The 21,263-nt window shown below is 47.5% G+C and overlaps 1 protein-coding gene across 2 annotated transcripts in view; it reads right to left on the bottom strand.

The window, feature by feature from the left end:
* LOC144158126 (protein arginine N-methyltransferase 7-like) overlaps positions 1-21,263 on the bottom strand; it is an 86,145-nt gene that overhangs the window by 57,573 nt on the left and 7,309 nt on the right. For both annotated transcript variants that reach the window (XM_077688780.1, XM_077688779.1), the window contains exons 5-6: positions 20,442-20,554; positions 1,371-1,612 (exon numbers count right to left, since the gene is read on the bottom strand). In XM_077688780.1, coding sequence (XP_077544906.1) covers positions 1,371-1,612; positions 20,442-20,554 — 355 coding nt within the window. The remainder of the gene's footprint in view (positions 1-1,370; positions 1,613-20,441; positions 20,555-21,263) is intronic.

Below are 21,263 nucleotides of genomic sequence, written 5' to 3'. Positions count from 1 at the left end.
ACAGAAACAGTGCGCCAGCCGTGTATGCGCGCCACGTTTACGTTTGCAGGAAACGCTTCACAGGATGAACACTTAATTATAACCGCACATTTCATTGTAGCGAAATTTCAACGTAATGAAGTAAATTACGAATGTTAAAGACTTCTTTACATCGAGGTTTAACTGTATAACCAAACCCCTTGAGATTTTATTCGCCCCGAGATTGAACACAGTCGGCCCCTGGCAACGGCGGGACGAACCGGTCCTAGTGTGGATGGCGCTCTCACGTGGTCTGCTCGTTCACGTTGCGCGTGGCGCGCGGAAGACACAAGCTGCATGTTAGATGTGTAGAATTACGGATGGCCGAGTGGTAGGAGTAACTACCGCGAACAGTAGGCAGTCAGGCCCGCGAACGACATGAGAACATGCCGAGCCGTTTGCCCAGAACGAACTGTCTTTATTTTCCCAAAACGGCCACTCGCCACTGTGCCAGGCTTGCCTGGCTGACATAAAACTAACAGCGCCGCGTGGGGGCGCTGCACTTGTGCTAACATTGTAACACTGCACATGATAAAACAACAAATATGTGTGCTTGTTTAGCAGTAAGCAATGACACAGTTACCTCTGCTTGCACATTTCCTCTAGAGACGCAATAATGAGCGGCCGTTGCGGGTTAATGTGCTGGTTTATTGCCGTGGTCACCCCTTGAGCATGAAACGTGTACATTGCTTTGACAGCTTGCACTTCTATTCGCGAGTGCAGCCGTCTGCTGTTTCGGGAACGTCAAAGGGTGGGTGCTGAAGGTGCGTGGTGGTTATTTAAAAGAAAAAAGTAACTACATGAAATGGGTGAAAGACGACAAGACTTGCGCACACCCATACATTTGCCACACGCACATTGATCATACAACACCCCAGTCATACAACGCTTTCATGCTGTCTCTTGAAAGTAGTGTTATCAGGGTTCCACTGCACTTGTTACTGGAGAACAAACAGTTGTGCGAGTGCATCTTCCGAGCCGTACCTCTTGACCCTACGGCCTCACATAGCACTTTCTTAGCTCGGCTAAGCTGTCCTCAAGGTGTGGGGGGCATTCTGGCGCAGCTACCAGAACTTCTCTTCACTCTTTCCCTATTACACAGAACACTCTCCCAGGCACTGCCTCACGGCACAACCGACTGCATGGTCACCTCACCCAGGCTGCACCCCCACAACACTGCTGCAGACAGTGGGACGAGGCACCACTGGCCGAACAACCGTTTTTGATGAAGACATCGCCCACAAGTTCTGGGGAAAAGCAGATGTGAAGAATCCGGCTCGGGGGAAGATCGCATGCGCACCCCTAACTTCCACCATCCCCTTGGAGCGGCCGGGTGACCGTCCCGCACTCACCTGAAGACCGGCAGGGGTGCAGTGAGGGGCGTGAAGTCCTCCCCCTCCCGCAGCTGGCTCAGCTGGAGGTCGTGCAGTGAGGGCGAGCCCGGGCACGTCCCCTCCGTGGGCACCTCGATGCGGAGGTGGCCGCCTCCAGCGGGAAGGACCGGTCCCAAGGGGGAGTGGTGGCTCCTGAGGAAGGGGGAGTGCACCACCTGGCCGTACACCGTGGCCGCATGAGGCACCACCTGGCACCCCGGCTGCAGGCCAAGGGAGCACCGTTGGAGTGGCACTGGTGCTGTTTTAAGTGCACACTGCATTCACCTGCCCTGTCAGCTTGGCCTTGTCAAGTCCCAATAATGAAATCATGTGAAACATTACTTGAAATAATGTGAATGCCAAATCCACACTATTGGCAGCAGCACACCATGAAAAAAACATGCGCAAATCCAACCACATTGCAACCACAGCAGACCATCATGGCTGGTGGTGTGCTAGCCCACCAGCCATGCGCCGCGCACGTGCAAAATAAGCTGGGCATGCCCTGTGATCTTTATTTTGCATTTTCTTTTTTTTTAGATCAGATGCCGCTGCATGGTCTCACAAACTGGTAGGGTGACTTTAATGTGTTTGAGCATTCAGGGAGCATGTCTGAATTTTTAGCGTCTGAAAGAGCGGATATGGCAGGAAGGGAAAAAGTGGTTTAGGCTGGCGGGACAAGATAAAAAACGCGAGCCACATTTTTTTTTCTCACCCCACATTGCGCTTGTAATGCGGAAGGCAGTTGCTTTTATTAGCACAATCATCATCTTCATCTTCACCCAATCTATTGAAACGGGCGAAGTCCCAGACGACTGGAGGGTAGCCCAGATAGTTGCAATACTCAAAACAGGAAAGCGCGCCAATCCAGCAAACTACAGCCCAATTTCCCTTCTAAACTACTGGAACACATTATATCTTCATATATTGCATCTCACCTAGAATCAATGAATTTCTTTTATCATCACCAGCACGGTTTTCGAAAGCACTTCTCATGTGAGACCCAACTAGCCGAATTCACCCACGACCTCTTACAACACATGGATGCTAACCTTCAGGTAGATGCTATATTTTTGGACTTTTCAAAAGCTTTTGATCGCGTACCGCATAACCTGTTACTTTGTAAACTTTCTTCACCGGGTATTGCACCGAATATTGTTTCCTGGATACAACACTACCTCACTAACCGCAAGCAGTACACGTCTGCAAATAATTATGACTCCCCCAAAACTAACGTCTCATCAGGCATCCCTCAGGGCGCAGGCCTATCACCTCGTCTATTTTTAATATTCATAAACGATCTTCCAACTAACATACAAACAAACCTTCGCTTATTTGCAGACGATTGTGTCGTATACTCCGCCATTCAAAACACCGAAAACAAAACTAAACGACAGCAAGACCTCGACACAATTGCATATGGTGCCAAGAATCTTTGATGCCTTTAAATCTTACTAAATGTAAATCAATGTCATTTTCCTGTAAACGCTCCACTGTTCATCACACCTACTTCATTAATTCGCTTCCTCTCGACACGGCCACGTCACACAAGTATCTCGGAGTGCACATACACCCGTCTGTGTCATTCGCGCCGCACGTGCAGTCCATCTGCTCAGACGCTCTGCGCACACTTGGATTCCTTTGTCGTAATCTAAAATCTGCATCTCCCGACATTAAAAAACTAGCATACTTAACATACGTGCGCCCAAAACTCGAATATGCATCGTCCATTTGGAATCCTTCCCAGGCATATCTCATCAACGAACTAGAATCAGTACAGAACCGTGCAGCTCGCTTTATAACCTCAGAGTTTTCTAGAGAAACCAGCGTAACCGCCTTAAAACAGTCACTCAACCTGCCATCTGTCGCCTCACGTCGCGTCATCTCACGTTTATGCCTCCTGCACAGTTTCTTTTTCCGCCCACAGTCAAGGCACAAACTTTTAAAGCCGCCGAACAGAACTTCTTCCCGCACTAATCATTCAAACCCCATTGCACGCATTAACGGCCGTACTCCTTTTTCCCCCATGCAATTAAACTGGAATCACCTCCCCGAGAACATTGCTGTTACACCTGACCGGGCATCATTCCGGCAAAAGCTGGAAACCCACTTGATTACAGTGAATAACCTAACACTAGAGAGATAGTGCATCAGCGCACAGTATAATTATTATTACCAAATAGTTCCTGTTTTTGAATCTAACACCAAGTGATAGTGTTCGTTTATTGTTTTGTTGTTCGTTATTATTACGCGCGTTTTGTGTATTGTTTTGTCTCCATCAAATTGTACACAGTCACTGAGTATTTGTTGCCCCCCTTGTGTAATGCCCTCGGGCCTTTAAGGATGCAATAAATGAAATGTACAGGTAGCAGAAGCCTCCCACGTCGTGCCTCGCCATCTCCAGATGCTCAAAAAGGAAAAAGGCGGTTGCTTGTCTGCACAAGGTTCCAATAGAAACATCTTGAAGGTGGAAGCGCTCACAAAACAGGGACGAAAGTAGAAAGAACGCAGACGACACGGCGTTCCAATAGAAACAGCTCACTGCGTGCACAGGGGCTCGCTATCTTCAGAAGGGTGCCAAAAGTTGTGCTCATCACAGGAGTGCAAACGGTGATGATGATGATGTTTGGATTTTTGTGGCGCAAGGCCGACTGACGGCAAAGAGCGCCAAAGAATGGTTGGTTCATTTAAGTGACATGAATGTAAAAGTAAATCATTTCAGTAAAAACAAACGAAGTACAACACAAGGCAATGAAGATGACTGGTGTAAAGAGCCAGGTTGTCATGATGCATGGTGAGAGATGAGATGTAAAAACTTGGCATCAGCGAGAAACTTAAAAACACGCTTGATGGAAAACATGGGCTCGTCTCCTAAAAAGTACGATGGGTGAAACGGGATGTGTTGTCTGCATAGTTGCGCCAAGTGCTTGCGTCGTGTTGTGTCAAGTGCCTTGCATTGAATGAGTATGTGGATTACGGATAGGCCCTCTCCACACCCACTGCACATGGGTCTTGGAGATCCAGTGAGCAGGTGGGAGTGTGTTACATGTGTGTGGCCTATCCGTAACCTTGCTAGGGTCACTTCGGTGTGTCTGTTGAGTGAATCAGTTGTGCATCGTCCCAAGTGTGGCATGCAGTTCGTTGTCTGACTGTTCACTCCAGTGTGTTTGCCATGTTTTGCGTAGGTGTTGCCTGATGAGTGGCTTGAGGTCAGTGTAGGGTACTGTTGCTATGTCTAGAGAGTGCAGCAGCAGCGGCCCTTTCATCAGCCAACTCATTGCCCGCGATCCCAGCGTGGCCTGGAACCCAGCAGACGGTTACATTCAGATTTGAGGCATACGCCGACATTAAAGATTTAAAAACTACATTGACAACGTAATTTTTGCAAGACCTTTGGGATGATAATGTACACACGACGCTTAGTGAATCCGTGAAAATGATGGAGTTTGCGATATTAAGTTCGTTGATGTGATTTAAAACAAGGAGTATACCATATGCTTCCGCCGTAAAGACACCGCAATGGACGTTTTTGAAGCATCAGTAAAAAATTCTGTTGCCCCATATTTCGCCTGGAGATACATGAAATGCTGCGAAATTGCTGTAGTGGGCACCGTGTTTTTCTTAAATTGAGTAAAAGACAAATCACATAATACAGAGCAAAGTTGCCATGGGGGTACAGAATCAATGACATGTTTTGAAGGTGTCTAAAAACGAGACAGAAAGTTCAGAAGCCTCCTCCCTCGCCCTGAGCAAGAAAGGCACAGAAATAGATGGACGATTTAAAAACAGTTGGGATGCGGACGTATCGTTCATAATAGATTTAATGGGATGGTGAGACATTGATGAAACTTTAAAAGCATATAGTAAATCAACATACTCGCGCTGGTACCCTAGCCACCATTTGTCACACTCGACATACAAACTTTGCACAGGGCTAGTCCGGAAAGCACCAGACGCAAGTCGAAGGCCCAAGTGCTGCACTGGGTCGAGCATTTTTAAAGCTGTTTCTCTTCCTGAACCATATACAGCACTCCCATAGTCCAACTGCGAGCCTACCAGGCTGGTAAACACCCGCAGCATAAGTTGTTTGTCAGCCCCATACGAGTGATGCGACAAGACCTTGAGAATATTCATTGTTTTAAGACATTTTTGTTTTAGCTGTTTCATATGAGGGATAAAGGAAAGTTTTTCATCAAGAATTATACCGAGGAACTTGTGCTCTTTTTTGACCGGAATCGAGACACCATTCAGTTTGATGTCTGGATCTGGCCTTATCCCACGCCTTTTGGAAAACACAACACAAGTGCTCTTTACTGGGTTCAGCTTAAAACCGTTCTGATCAGCCCAGCGTGCTAGTTTGTTGACACCAAGCTGGACTTGGCGTTCGCAGATTGACATATTGCACGATTTAAAAGATATTTGCACATCATCTACATACATTGTACAGGAAATAGTTCGTGGCAACGCCTTTCGAAGTGAGTTCAGCTTGACAATGAACAATGTGCCGCTCAAAATGCCGCCTTGAGGAACGCCATTTTCCTCCACGAAAACATTTGAAAGGGCAGTGCCAACTCTCACACGAAAGGTTCGCTCCGCCAGGTAGCTATAAAGAGTATTAAACATGTTGCCCGAGACACCGAAGGCTTTTAGGTCGCAAAGTATCCCGTATTTGCCAAGCGGTATCGTAGGCTTTCTCAAGATCAAAAAAGACCGTAGCACAAAACTGTTTATGGACAAACGCATCCTTGATATACGACTCAAGGGCGACGAGTTGGTCGTTTGTGGATCGCCCCACCCTGAAGCCGGCCTGGCAGCTCTCGAGAAGACCACTAAACTCTAAGAAGTACACGAGTCTCCTGTTGATCATCTTCTCGAGAAGCTTGCCCAGTCAGCTTGTGAGGGCGATGGGTCGATAACTGGCGGGAAAAGAAGGGTCCTTACCCTCCTTCAGGAACGCCACTACAATAGCCTCCCTCCAAGATTTTGGGATGTGCCCCGAAAGCCATATGTTGTTGTATAGGTGTAGGAGTGTTTCAAGAGTGTCTGGGTGTAGGTGTTATATCATGGTGTATGTAATCTTATCTGCACCTGGAGCTGAAGGTTTACATGTGCTCAGGGCAGCCCTCAACTCAATTGTAACCAGATTTTGACCTGTTATTGTCATGTATGGACTTCTTTTCACAAGTATTTTTATGTTTCAGGAAAGTGTTTGTGTAGTGTGCAGAGCTGGAAACGTGTTGGAACTTGTAGGGGTGTGCGAATATTCGAAACTTCGAATATTCGATTCGAATTTTTTGGTATTCGATTCGATTCGAACGACACTTTTATTGTTCGAAATATTCGAACTACCCAAAACTAAAAAAAAAATAAATTCAGAGCGTGTCTCAGCAGCAAAGTCGCGAATCATATACACGGCGAACGGTACGTGCTTTCGCAGACTGTATCGGTGTTTATTCGTAGTTACAGTGGACTATCGATGATACGATTCTGGGGGTGCGAATTTCGGGATGATACGAATTTCCGAAAAGTTCCGGCGAAATTGCATTGTTTGCAATGGGAAAAATTTCGGCTGTTACGAACGGACCTGCGCGGCCCGGCGGAAGAAACGAACGAGCCGGCGAGGCACCCGACTGCCGAACGAGCAAGTGACGGCTCTCGCTCACCTGTTTTTCACTCTTTCTCCAGAAACGACTGGGCTGTTGTTTTCTGCTCGCGAAAACGCTCTGCGCATGCCCAAGGCGCGCTGACACCGCCGCGAAACCACCACCACGCTGCGCGCGGCGCGGCCGGCGGCGTCAACATGGCGTCGGCTCCAGCCGCGAAGTGGCGCGAGCGCTCGAGCGACCGCTTCTAACCGCTCTTTAAAATGCGGCTCAAGGGAGACACGAAGTTTCTTGTGCGGTAAAGGAGCTGATAATGCATGCTAAAGCGGTACTATAAAACATCATCCGCGCCACTAATGAAAGCGCCCATAAAATATTTGCCGGGGTGCTAAGCCTAACCATCTCCGACGGAGCCAAGCTGGCTGTCTCGATCTCATCGCAAGTAGTCAGGTTCCTCCATTCTGCCGCGCGCGTTGTGCGTCATTTTCTGACCGAGGTAGGCGCTACCGCTAGCGCGAAATCGTCGATGCGGGCGTGAAAATACAGCGTTCGCAGAGCCGAGGCGAGCGAATCGCGTGCAAAAATGCACCATGCTGTTCACGCTTGAGCTTGGGCACAGCGAGTGAGGAGATAAGCGCGAAGCTTTACGAAGCTCCAGAAAGGACTGCTTTGGGACACGGGGGTTAAAAAAAGCAGAAAAAATCACGAATTTCTTCACACGAAAGTAAGAAAAGAAATAAACGAAAACTTTTTTCAGCGCTAAACTTTTTGGTCTGTGTTGGTTCATACGAATTTCGGATGATACGAATATTTTTCGCAGTCCCACGAGATTAGTATCATCGAGATTTTACTGTATCAGTGCGCGGCAACGTGCACGGGCTCGGGCATGCCAGCTACTAGTGTCTCAAGTGAGCGGCTGTTTTCGGTGTCTGGTGGAGTCGTGACAAGCAGGAGGTTGTCACTGCTACCCGCGAACATGTCGAGCAGTTAACCTTTCTTCATGTTAACATTGAAGTGAGTGCAGACCTTAACCTGTTGAGTGCAATGGTATTGTGTAATTCCTAATTTTACTTTGTGTGATTTCTTGTGCAAAAAATTTGCAGTTTTTGTGTCTCTAGATGGTGAAAACTTTTATTTTACAAAAAACAATAAGTATTCGTATTCGAAAAATATTCGAAAAATATTCGATTCGATTCGAACTTTGTTTTTATTATTCGAATTCGCTTCGAAATTAGAAAATTGATATTCGCACACCCCTAGTTGGAAGTGTTGTGCAAGAGTGTTAGCCTGGTCTTGTACTGACCAGGGGCAGGATACGTGTATGCTGTCCTTTAAGTTTGCGTATTCTTGTCCATGCCTTGTGTGCGTCCGTGTATGAGTTAATGGATGTAAGGAAGGTGCGCCAACTCTCTCGTTTTGCCTCACGGCGCACACGTTTTCCTAACGCCTTGGCCCGTTTGAACAAAATGAGGTTACCCGAAGTGGGGTACCGACGTAGGATACCCCACACCTTGTTCTGGGCCTCTCGCGCCCGCCTACAGTCCTCATTCCACCACGGCCTCCGCTGGTTGCGCGGGGCACCAGAGGCGTGGGGAATGGACCTTTCGGCGGCGGCGAAGATGTGCGCCGTGAGGAGTTGGGTAGCTTCTTCCACGTGTAGGTGTCCTATGGATGTGTGGTGTAATTTCGATGTCTCTGTAAATGTGTTCCAGTTAGCTCGTGCTTAATTAAACCTATTATGGGAAGATGAACTGCTTGGGCCTTTACCTATATATGTTAGTGAAGTGGGGAAGTGGTCACTGCCATATGGGTCAGTGCCCACACCCCACTCAAAACACGGAAAGAGAATTGCCGAACCAATAGCCAAGTCAAGATTTGAGTATGTATTGTGTCCTATGTTATGGTATGTAGGCTGTTTCTTGTTGAAAAGGCATGCTCCAGAGGATGTAAGAAACCTCTCTATCAGGCGACCCCGGGCATCCGTGCGAAAAGAGCCCCAAAGAGAATTGTGTGCATTGAAGTCGCCTGTTAGGATGTATGGTTCAGGCAGCTGGTCGACCAGCGCCTCAAAGTCAGAGCTCAGAAGTGCAAGATCAGGAGAGATGTAGATGGAGCATACCGTTATCAACCTATTAAATCCTATTAAATATTATTGTGCGGACGGCTACAGCCTCAAGGACGGTGCTCAACGTGACAGGGTGGCATGCTAAGGATTTGCGGGCGATTATGGCCACACGGCCAGAAGAGTGTGTACAGCCAACCCTGTCCTTTCTGTATACCAGGTAACTATTCAAGAAATTTGTGTGCTTGGAATTCAGATGTGTTTCCTGGACACACATTAAACTTGGCTGATTGGCATGCAGAATCTCATGCACGTCGTCAATATTATTCAGAAGGCCTTGAACTGTTTTCTCTTCCCATTATGATGTGTTAGAGCTACTGGAGTGTGACTATTTACGTAAGGTCTTTCGGGGCTTGCACTCTTGGGAGGGGCTTTTTTTCCTTCTCTGGAGGTTCAGATGGAGGGACCCGCTCCTTCCTCTGCAAAGCAGACAGGAAAGGTCCCACATCCATCTCATCATCAGATTTGGAAGGGGTACCCGGCATACCGGACCCCGCCGACTTGGCACCCTTTCTGGTGCCCTTCGTTTGAGCCGCGACCGCCGAGGGCGTCAGGTGCACCCCGGGTGGCACAGGCGGTGCGGCGGATGTGGGAATCAGTGCAGTTTCTTCCGTCTCCATCTCCTCCGGGCCCTCGCGTGTGCTTTGGGCCGGTGGAGAGGAGGAAACGGTGGGTGCAGCAGCATCCCCACTGGACGTGGATGCCACCACAGCCACTGCTGGCTCAGCGAGCGGTGCGGAGGCGGGTTGGGCTGCAAGAGGCAACCCCGGGGGGGGCGGGGGCGGGACCAAGTCCGACTCTCGGTAGTGGGTCCCCGCCGAAACAAGACGCCGCTTTGCCCCACGGCGAGCTGCGTCGGCGTACCTCCCCAGGGGGAAAGAGGCAAACCTCTTTCGCGCCTCTGGGAAGGTGATGTTTTCGGTTACCTTCATGTTGATGATTTTTTTCTCAAGACGAAACTATTCACAAGCGCGAGAGTATGCTGCGTGTGGACCCTGGCAATTCAGGCAGGTGAAGTTGGTTGCAGTGCAGTTGTTGGAGAGATGATCATGCTGGGCGCATTTGGCACATGTTGTTCTGCCACGACAGGAGTTGGTACCATGCCCGAACCTCTGGCACTTGAAACAGCGTCGCGGGTTCGGGATGTACGGCCGGACAGAACAACGGATGAAACCTGCGTTGACATGCTCGGGCAGTGTGCAGCGGTCAAAGGTCAGGTGCTTTGTGGCTATTTCTTTCTTTTCTCTCCCTATGACGATGCGCCTGACTGCTGTCACGCCTCGATCTTTTAGGCCTTCAAGCAGATCGGTCTCTGTCTCGGTTAGGAGGTCTGGCTCAGATATCACACCCTGGGAGCTGTTGAGGCTGCGGTGATGCGGGTTTGGCTCATGAGAGTTGTGGCTTGCTGCTGTGTGTTAACCTCAACTAAGACCTCACCAGTTCTTAGTTTTTTAGCATTGTATGTCTTGCCAAGGATAGATTCAAGAAACTTGGATACAAGGAATACGGATTGTGAGGAAAGAGGCTTGGATTTGTCAACCGACTCAACTATCAAAAAACGTGGGCAGTTGTCGGGTTTCGGGGAGTTGATGGCAGGAAGAGGTGGAAAAGATTCTTCGGTGCGGACCCTTTTCAGGGTTCGATCAGGTTTGGAGGGGGTTTTTCGATTTACCATTTAGAAGCAGGGGACGGGGGTACTTCCTTCGCTCGGGTTACCCTCATACCGAGAGAGGTCCCGGAGCTCCCTGCCTGGTAAACAGACAGGGAGCCCATCCGCCGGAGCTTGACCTGGGCTCCGACGGCCACCGTTTGTGGTTTCTGCTCTTCACCTTAAAACTCGTAGCCACGGTTGGATCCAGCTTATGTATGGGGGCTCGGGGTCCGCGGTGTCGCCAACACCATCACCAAGATTGATCAAGGTGCCCCGTGCGGGGAAGAGTGCAAACGGAACACGCGGACTGAAGGGTTCTCTTGTCTTCTTCTTTTCTTTGTCTTCTGCGTCGGATGGCTGCGTCGGATGGCTGATTCGTTTTAATTTTTTCTATTTTTATCAGCCCTAAAACAATTTCCCAGCTGTGCCTTTCGATCAGTGCACCTGCCAAAAAACCACACCACAAACCGTACTACTGTGCTTTGGGCAACCGTGCTTTAAGAAGAATGTTAATACAATGAGAACTTCTAAGGGAGGCAAACCGGTACTCACAAAAAACTTGCTTTATATTCGGTCCCGCATTATAAGCAGTTACATTATAAATGGTCGACACTGTGCTAGGGTCACCTTGATACAATTAACAGGGGTGGAAGCGGGCTTGAGACTTTCGGAAGAGTTCAGGGAGCAGGAATAATGCTGTTTTGGAGCAACTTTGGAGCAATAAAAGGGATGTTTGGAGCAGCTTTGGAGCACCAAGAACAACTTTCGGAGCAGTGCAAGTCGGTTTGGGAGCAGTCAAACAATTTATTTGCTACTTTTTTTCCGTTGCAAATACGCACAAAAAGAGCAAAAATTACATTTGTTCTTACTCAACAGTCCCTCAATACTGAGCCGACCACCTTTTTAATAAGTTGAAAATATATGTTCCCATAATTAAAACACACCAGCTGACAGAGCGATAACTAAGAGAAGACTGGAGATTAGCGACGCTTTGAGCGCCTAGATTTAACCAGACAATGAAAAAAGAGTAACAAAAACAAGGAACTGAGAGAAAAATAAACTAAGAGGAAACAATACGTAATTTTGTGCATTGCAGAAATAAACCCAACTAGACTCCAGAAAAATTAAAAATACATGTTGACGTTCACAATACACAAGTGAAAAAAATGCCCTAGCATATTGTCACGAAGCCAGAGACGACGCAGTTGTCTTGAAGGAAAACACGTTTATTGGAGCGAACTTGTGCTCCCCTAACAACTCAAATAATACACGGGCGGTGAAGCAGCAGTCAGCAAAGTGACGTACTCAAGCGAGCGTCGGAGATCAAATGCCACGGCGTCTGCTCTGCAGGCTTTTATCTTTCGGAGCAAGTGTTTCTGGAAACGTCGATTCACATCCAGAACATTGTAGATCACAGAAGATTATTCTGGGTTAGCGACGTTAGGACGAAGCAGTGTGCTTATCAGAATGTGATAGCCTGTGCGGCATGAAAGTAAAGAATGAAAGACGCGTTTCGTTTGGAACGCAGAGAACACAGCCGGGCGTGGCCAGGCAGTAAAACCAAACAATAAATAAACAAACCCATACATGGTTTGCGGCAATATAACCGTTTCTGTTGACCACACAATGCATTATTGTAGGCACGTAAATAATGCTGAGCGACTGTGTCACGCCTATCCACATAAGCCACACACCGAGCCTAAGGGCTTTCCCGCTCCCCTCAAAAAAGCACTGCTGTACGGCAAGACACACCCACCTAGCTGATTACTCAGAATAGAATCTGCTCTCTCACTTGTGGAATAGCGCCATTATTTTATGCTGTTCTACACGGCGGCATGTAATCCTTGGAATGGTTAGCGCGGATAAGACAAAATAGCGAGAGTCCGACGGAAGAGTAGCACTATTTTGTTCTTTGCTTCTGGCACTAAGTGGGAAGATTGCAATGACTGCCGGTGACGACGCATGCTTCACGGCGCAGCACACTGTGCAGTGAAGCCGCCTTTCGGGGCTAAGTTTTGCACACTGCCCGCACCCCAAGTCCCGTACAACTGCGCCACTGCCTGGACAGCAGGAAATTGTGACGGCAGCTGAACGAACCAGTCCCCACTGCTCCCTGCGCAATGAGACTGGCACTGAACAACACTTCGCTGTTGCCTCACATTTTGTGGCGCAGCAGTTCCAGCACTGAACTGTCTATAACAAACTATTAAACATATCAAAGTGGTTGCGATTCCTTGAAACGATACTGGTAACAGATTGGCTAATCATTACACTCTAACAATGATAAGAATGCAGTACATTGAGTGACCGGCATAAAAATAGTCATAATAGTTATGAAATTATCATAGAACATCAATGTTGAAGAATTAGAAAGATTGTGAAAGAACACTGCAAGATTCATTTAAAATTCATGTAGCTACACCTTCCTCCAACAAATTGGGTTGTGGCCAGTCACAAAAGGAAACTGCATTTGCTGCTCCAAGTTCTTTTTCAAATTAATTAAGGGCATTATCACATAGAAACCTCTCATAAACTTACTCGTCAGGTTACAACACAAGGTACTGCCACACATATTGTGAACCCCATCTACCCCGCAACATGATTCTTTCAAATTCAAATTCTAGTGTTGAGTGGAACGACCTCCTCAACTCTTTCGCGACTGCGCCCATTACATTTTGTTCAATTTGAACAATGCACTCAAGTTGAAATTCCCACGCATGCATTCGCCGTACAGGTATGTGGCGCCATCTGAATTGTAGTTTAGGAAGCATAAAAGGCCGTGGGAGGTTCGGATTTGGTTTCAAATGAACATGTGATTTTTGACCTTGGTTAGAAGACACGGGTTTGCGTGGTGAGAGCATCAGTCATGGCGGCAGCACACTGCTCCGGGGTGACAAAAATCGCCCCGTTTCTTGCGAATCAAACACTTCAGCGGATGACAGTAGTAGCAGTGCACCTGACGACGATGCACTGTCGTCATACTTTAGCACCGACAGTGACTAGGCCCTGAATCAACCAGGAACATGAGCAGCAGCTTGGCGGTAAGTTTCGCTTTCGTGATATGTCGTGTTTGTGAGCGGCTGTGAGGGGATGGAGCGTGTTGCCACTATCCAGTACTAGTACTGCCGGGTCTCAACATCGTATGGACCATGCCTCTTGCTGTGCAACGCGTGCAGTCTTGCCCACGACGGCAGCCGGGTGTCGACTTGGGCATGGCGCGGCGTAGTGGCGCGAGGCAGTTTGTGTGTGCCAGGGATTTTTTTTGCTGTTCTTCACAGCTGAACTGATAGCCAAGATGTGTGAAAACACAAAGAAATATGCCTGGACCCACATCCACGACAAACCGATGTATGCTGAACGAGACGGCTCTTGGAGAAATGTTCCGCCAGCTGAGGTTCATCAGTCCCCTCATTTGTATGGGCCCTGTACAGGTCCCTCAGCTGCACCTGTTTTGGAGCACTTGTGAGCCTTTTGGCGGCCTGACTGCACCGACGGTAATGCCAAGAAAATGTTTTGTTTCCTTCCTGGGATTCCCGAGTGCGACAGACCACGGATCCGCGTTCTGACAGCAAGCTGCACCGTACTGCTCCTTTGCTTCGGCATACAAACACGGTGTCGATGCTGCACTTCCAGCCTGGTCGTTACCTTTCCGTGGATGAAAGGATGGTGAAATGGAAAGGCCGTTCCGGAATAAGGCGGTCTCTGCGGGACAAGATTGCCAAGTGGGGCCGCAAGCTCTGGGTCCTTGCCTGTTGTGTCGTGGGCGACGGCGAGCGGCCTCGGCGGCGACGGGAGCGAAGGCTCAGCGCGCCGGGCCCACCCACAAGCCCAAGAAGAAAGAGTGCGGCCTGCTCGTACCAAGATCAGAACCCAAAAAAAACGTTTATTGTTCGACAAGACGACACCGAGACGCATACGCACGTGACCCGTCACGTGCGACCACAGCAACGACATCTAATTACAACTAATACAACCAAGCGCACACAGTGAGCGGGCGCTCCACTAGAGGGCGCCACTACACCACATCGCCGACTCGAATACTGGCTGGCTGCACAGCACAGGTTCACACTGGCATGGACTGGCATTGGACGGAGTGACTAGTCCATGTGAGGACCACTTTGACCAGGGATATTCATGGACAATTTTTACACCTCTACGTCTCTTTCTTTTGCACCTTCTGGAGCGGAAGGCTCTTGCGTGTGGAACTATGCGGAAAGACCGCAAAGGACTCCACGTAGGAAAAGAAAGCTAAAAAAGGAGACATTCTCCACCTGCAATGGAAGAATAGACGCGCAGTGCACATGATAAGTAGTACGGCCCATACCGCGAATACCCACATTACAGCAATGAGAAACGAAAAGGTTGGTGGCCAGTGGACGGAAACCGCAGTTCATGGAGGACTACAAGGCAGGGAAGATAGGTCGGACCAGCTAATTGCATCTGGCAACGTCCTCATGAAGTGCGCCAGGTGGTGGAAGACACTGCTCGTCCACCGCATCGATATCGCTGTTGTCAACAGCTTCGTTCTTTTTGAGGAGCACAGGAGAGGCCACCCGGAAGTACGGGAACTTCGGAGAAAGTCTGGGTGCGACCAGCTTGCATTCAGGATAGAACTTGTGCAACAACTTCTGCAAATTGATGACACCAGTTCTGGCACTGCTTCTCCAACTCAAAAGCTTCAGCACAGGCCTAATGTTGCCGATAAAAGACGGAACTGCAACATGTGCAATGCCAACCGGAAGGTGCAGCAGAAGACGAGTATCGTGTGTAAAGGATGTGGTGTTTAACTCTGCTTCATTGCGACCAGGGACTGTTTTGGTGAGTGGCACCACCACTAGGACCAACGTTTTTGTGAGCTCCGAGTTCTTTACTTGTTTTGTTGTAACTTTTTCGGTTTGCAACAATATTTGCCAGCTACAAAATGCATATGTAGAATTCTTCGCTGCTGATTTTTTTTTAGAGTTACTTTTTTATAAAGAAACTTGTAATCCTGAAAGTGTTTTTTGAGCTTACTTTTTTATTTTTGCTGTATAATAAACACATGCTTTATGTGTCTACATTCTGGTACATTGGAAGCCACCTACAATGTTTTGATGTGGAAATAAAAAAAAAGTTTTATTGCACCATATGAGAACTGTCCCATCTTCACAAGTTTATTTTTTGCTGTGCTACCAATTTTCCGGCTTTACCCTTGCAACTTTTCAGATGTTTACCTACAAGTAGTTGCCACAAAATATATATTCCGGAATTTTTTTACAAAATTTTTTTGCCCCCCCCCCCCCCACCAATTTCTCAAAAAAAATTACAGTTGATTATCAAAAATTTTTTTTGACGTTTATTGTTTGTACTCTTGCCCGTGTAACCCCCCCGGCCGGGCTAGAGCGGCGGCGTGCGCGCATTGGTGCGGCCTTCACAAGGGGCCCAGTTCCTGCCTGCGGCTGCTGCGAGCTCGCTCTGCTGATGCGCGTCTCCCACTCCGCGGGCAGGCCAGGCGCTGCTGCTGCTCGTTTTCTCTTTCACTGCAATCCTGGCTACGCAAAAGAGGGGGAAGGGGGCGGGGTACGAAGCAACTGGCGAAGACAACAGCTCCTTGCCCACCAACGAATAATGACTTCCGATAATTATTTTTGTGTCGTACGCTACGCACCAGCCATACGCGGCTTCGATGTATGCATGCAATTTCTCTAAACAAATCATTGATATATTTAGAAAATGAGACAGAGCACGAAATCACCCATATAAATTGTTACCTTTGGCTCTTTCTGTCGTCTCGTTTTATTTTGATTGGCCAGATTTAGGGGAAAACCCCAAGAAAAATTTGACATTTACCTCAATGCAGCAATCAAATTTTCCTTCGCTATTTTGTTTTATTCCCTTTTGTGGTCCTTCAGGTCCCTCCACCCCCCGAACTGAAATCCTGAGTACTCAGCTGTTGTGGGCACCTGCCACTGAGTGCAACAGATTAATCGCAGCAAAATTTTACTAATCTCGCTCTCAACTCGTAACCGATTCTTCCGGGTTCGTATGCAGGTTGGGAGTACATCGCTTAAAGAATACTGTAATTGTCACAGGTCACTTATTAAAAGTGGCACAGCGGCTGTTGAGAGTCCATGCTGGAGAAAAAATTACACCATCTTCCCGTAGGGGAACCCCGAGTAGTATGCGAAGCAGCCATGGGGTCGACTGAAGTTCCCATTAGTTTTCAGTTCGTCGCTTCCGTTGACGTTCAGCTTCGCGTGCCTTCGTTGTATCAGTAGCTTCTTGACGTAGTTTGAAAGGCTGAAGGACATAAGGCGCGTTCGTAGCACATGCTCCCGTCTCGGTTTGTAGCGCAGTGGGAAGAGAGCCACGTACCTCCCATTGCGGCCAGAGAGTCGCGGGATCGAAACCGGGCTATTTCTTTTTATAGTGGACTGCGCTGACGTCGGCCCAAATGCTGACGGGGCTGAAGACGCGCATGCGCAGTGGAGTGCGGACGGCGGACAAGAACAACGAGGGAGCGAGGGACACAGGCCCGAGCATGAGATGCTTCGCATCTAAAAGCATTGGTGGATTCCAACCTGCGAACTGAAGGGCACGAGGCAGACTGGAAACCAGTTTATTTGTGGCATAGATTCACAACCCTAGCCAGCTATCAGCTTCGCGATTTAAGTACGAGCAGCACAAACCGGCATTCTGGAACAATGCAGCGCCGACTGCTTGAAGCTATGCTCTGTCAAGTGTGTTAATTCTGACCGCCAATTCAGGTCCAGCAACTGGCAGCGACACGTGAAAATTACATATATCAATTTCATAGGTTTTCTGAAACTATGATCGTTTGGTACGAGAGCCACTTGATTATTCTAGTGTCTAATGTGTTGCATACGAGCTATCATGAATTGCGCATAACTTGTATAATTTTGCCCTGCTCGTTTGACGGACAGAAGCAGTGGCTACGCGCGTTCACTCTTTGTTTTCGTAGACATGTCCCCGAATGTTGCTACTGCGTACGTTTGTACATTATAAGTAGTAGTAAAGGTTTTTTTATTGTTAGAGGTGGGCAATTGGTCGATTAACCTTCCGATTAATAGATGAATGTTCCAGTCACTATTATTTTTTTTAAATCAGTTAATTGGTTGAAGTCCAGGCGAGCCAAGAGCCAACAGCAATCTGGATCCCTTGGAAGGGTGCCATGCGCAGAAATCTCTCCTTTCTGGAACTAGCAGCCATTGTAAAAAAGGCTGCTGTGTGTCCCGCTGACCTCAACACCATTTTAATCCCATTTACTTCCTGTCCTCAACACGAGCGTGTGTTAAACACACGCTTGCATGCTGTGCTGATCAGCAAAGCCGGGATGACTGTCAACAAGAAAAGAAACTCGCTGCTGTTGGATCGAATTCTCAACGAATTTCTCGCCCTCTCCAATTGCATGGACAAGTTACCATTGATCACATAAAATGACCTGTATTCAGCAACATCAACAAGCCAATAGAAACAACCATTAAAAATGGCCCCTTTCTAAGTCATTATTTACACCCGACTAATTGGTTAATTAATAGATTGTTCAACCAATCGAATTAAAATTTCTAATCAACATCCAGCCCTATTTATTACATTATAATAATACAATATTGTGCGTAACAGTTATAATAACAGTAAGCATTCGGCGGCAGCCAGAAAGGCCCATTGGCCATCCCAGGGAGCATATGAAAACACGATTGAATAATAAAATATTGTTATTAATATTAATATTAGTGCTATCGTCTAGTCGAATGTCAGAGTAATCCCTTCAAAAACCTCCCACCTTTCCAGGGCGCACCCAGAAATACGCCCCTGATGGTGTATAAGTGGTCAGTATCGTTCGTTGTCTGGCCCTGACAAAAAGTTTGTCGAAGTCCGGCGTCCAGCATGCAGGTGTCGCCATAGTGATATAGCAGAGCTACGAAATTCTGCTCCGATACGATCTCTGATAAATCACCATCATCCTCACCACCAGCCTGTCTATGCCCACTGCAGGTCAAAGGCCTCTCCCATTAATCTCCAATTACCCCGGTCCTGTGCTAACTGCAACCAATTTATCCCCGCAAACGTCTTGGCCTCATCTGCCCATCTAACTTTCTGCCGCCCCCTGCAACGCTTGCCTTCTCTAGGGATCCACTCTGTTACCCTTAATGACCAACGGTTATCTTGCCTCCGCATTACATGCCCTGCCCACGTCCATTTCTTCTTCTTAATCTCTACTAATATGTCCTTAACACGCGTTTGTTCCCTTAATCTTACACCTATCATCTTCCATCCCATTGCTCACTCAGTCGTCCTCAATTTAAGGTGAAACCTAATCTTAGTGAGCCTCCAAGTTTCTGCCCCGTAGGAGAGTACCGGTAAGATGCAGCTGTCCTACACTTTCAATTTAATTCATTTATTTAGCATTCTTAACGAAAAACAACACGAATGCTTCTTCAGGGACAATGGTCGGCTGCCACTCATTATGTGAGAATGTCTGCCGTATGCACTCCACCCCATTCTGATCCTTGTAATTATCTCTGCCTCATGGTTGGGATCCGGGGTCTCAACTTGGCCTAAGTAGATATATTCGCTTGCCCCTTCCACTGCCTCGCCACTTATCTCAAACCACTGTGCTGTCCCGAGGTTATTGATCGGTAAGACGTCCCGAGGTTATTGTCCCGAAGTTATTGATCGGTCAAACAGTTTGTAAGACGTCATTTGGTTTTCTGATAAATCACATAAGCACGAAAGCGGTGAAAACAGCCCGCACGTGCAAGAACCAGGCCAGGGTAGGCTCCTGCAGCCCGCACGCAGAGAGCGGCGGAACTGTACGTCGAGACTGGTCTGCATTGTTCTCGCTGCCGCTGCGAAGGCCGTATCAACACAGCGCGTGCCGCCGCTCTAGCCCGGCCGTGAACCCCCCTGTGTAATACCCTCTCACAAGGGCCCTTAGGGGCATTATGAATAAGTAAATAAACAAATAAATAAATAAAATTTTGTATTTTCGGATTTTTTTTGTGTGATCTCTGTGTTGCCAGCACATCCTTTATACATATATCAATGAAAATCAAATCTATTCTTCTACATTTTGGTGTATTACAATCTATATAAACAAATTTTATGTGACAAAAAAATTTTTCGTCCGCACCCTACACCAATAGGACTTTTCCTGGCAGTCATGAAAGAGTTAATGAAGCAGTACACAGGGTTCAATATCTGCACTGGAAATGCTCCTGTAACAAACGCTGTTGCGTTAATGCTTTTGAACTTCTATGTGCCTCGTATTCCACATTATATTTTATTGGTTGCGTTGCCTTGCTTGCAAACGTTGCATTGTACGGACCCTGGAAAAGGTCTCGTTAGAAAGTTCCGCATCTACAAATAAAATAAATTAACAAACAAGTTTACATAGCGCTCCACAGTGAGCACACGTAAACTGATAGCTCTGTCTGACGTGAATGTTATCACAGGTAATCCTTTGGAACAAAAATGAACAGTGCACTATAACATTCATCCGCAAGCAAAGCAACCAAGTGAAGCAGAATGAATGCACGTAGGTGCAAACGACACACACCTGTGCAACATTATTAAAAGTTTAAAAAAAGATGTAATGGCAGCCCATTTCAATGTTACAGCATGACTGGGTTGCAAAAAGAAACATCAAAAACAAGCAAAAAAACGTCCCCCACCTCCAGGAGCCTCTCGAGGGCATCTGTGAATGTCTCGATTGCACACTCGCCGATCAGCTCGGTGTCGAAGACTTCTGTCACCAGGATATTCGCTTTTTCCTCCATGTCTTGGCCTGTGAAGGGAGCCTCAGTTCAAATGTCAAACTTCTCTGCCAATAAATGAGAATGAACTGCCAGCTATGCAACACAACTTAATCTGCGGGCAAGCGTCCCAGCAAGGCACAGACAAAGGCAATGTTTTCACGTAACTGTGAAAACAATGCCCAAACAGGTAAGGCCCTGAACTACATGGGTTCCTTGTTTCTGCAGACAAAAAATAAAGTAAAATAGAGGGAAAGAAAAAGACCAAGAGGAAAACAAAATACCTAGACTTCTTTTTAAATTTTCTATGATGAATAAACCCTTACTATTCAATCCCGCCGTTTTGATTTCTACGTAGTCCGTGACTACGGAACCTTCTCCCACATGTTTTTACCACATACCACCACCTTGCCAGAATAATAAAACTGTCCACTGATCCAGGGGGGCATCATCCCCCTTGCAAGGACTGAGGCTTGGGCATGTTGGTTCATGACTTGAAGGAGGGGAACAGCGCAAATTTAACAGGCACGAGAAGAAGGAGACGACACGCACAGCGCTGACTTACAACAGTTTATTCCTTACCGCTCGGGCACATATATACCACCACGGTTAAAAAATACAAGGAAAAGCAAGACAAACACGATAGTGTCTCTTATCACCATTGCTCGTCGCACATCACCACTCGCTCTGCGGCACAAAAACACGTGCTGCACTAACCTGGGGTCAAAAAATCTAATTCTT

The sequence above is a fragment of the Haemaphysalis longicornis genome, unplaced genomic scaffold (assembly GCF_048455015.1).
Source record: "Haemaphysalis longicornis isolate Haplotype H1 unplaced genomic scaffold, Haemaphysalis longicornis Haplotype H1 scaffold_10, whole genome shotgun sequence".
Lineage (NCBI taxonomy): Eukaryota > Metazoa > Arthropoda > Arachnida > Ixodida > Ixodidae > Haemaphysalis > Haemaphysalis longicornis.
Note: the sequence above shows the minus strand (reverse complement) of the source record. Positions and strands in the feature narration are given on the sequence as shown.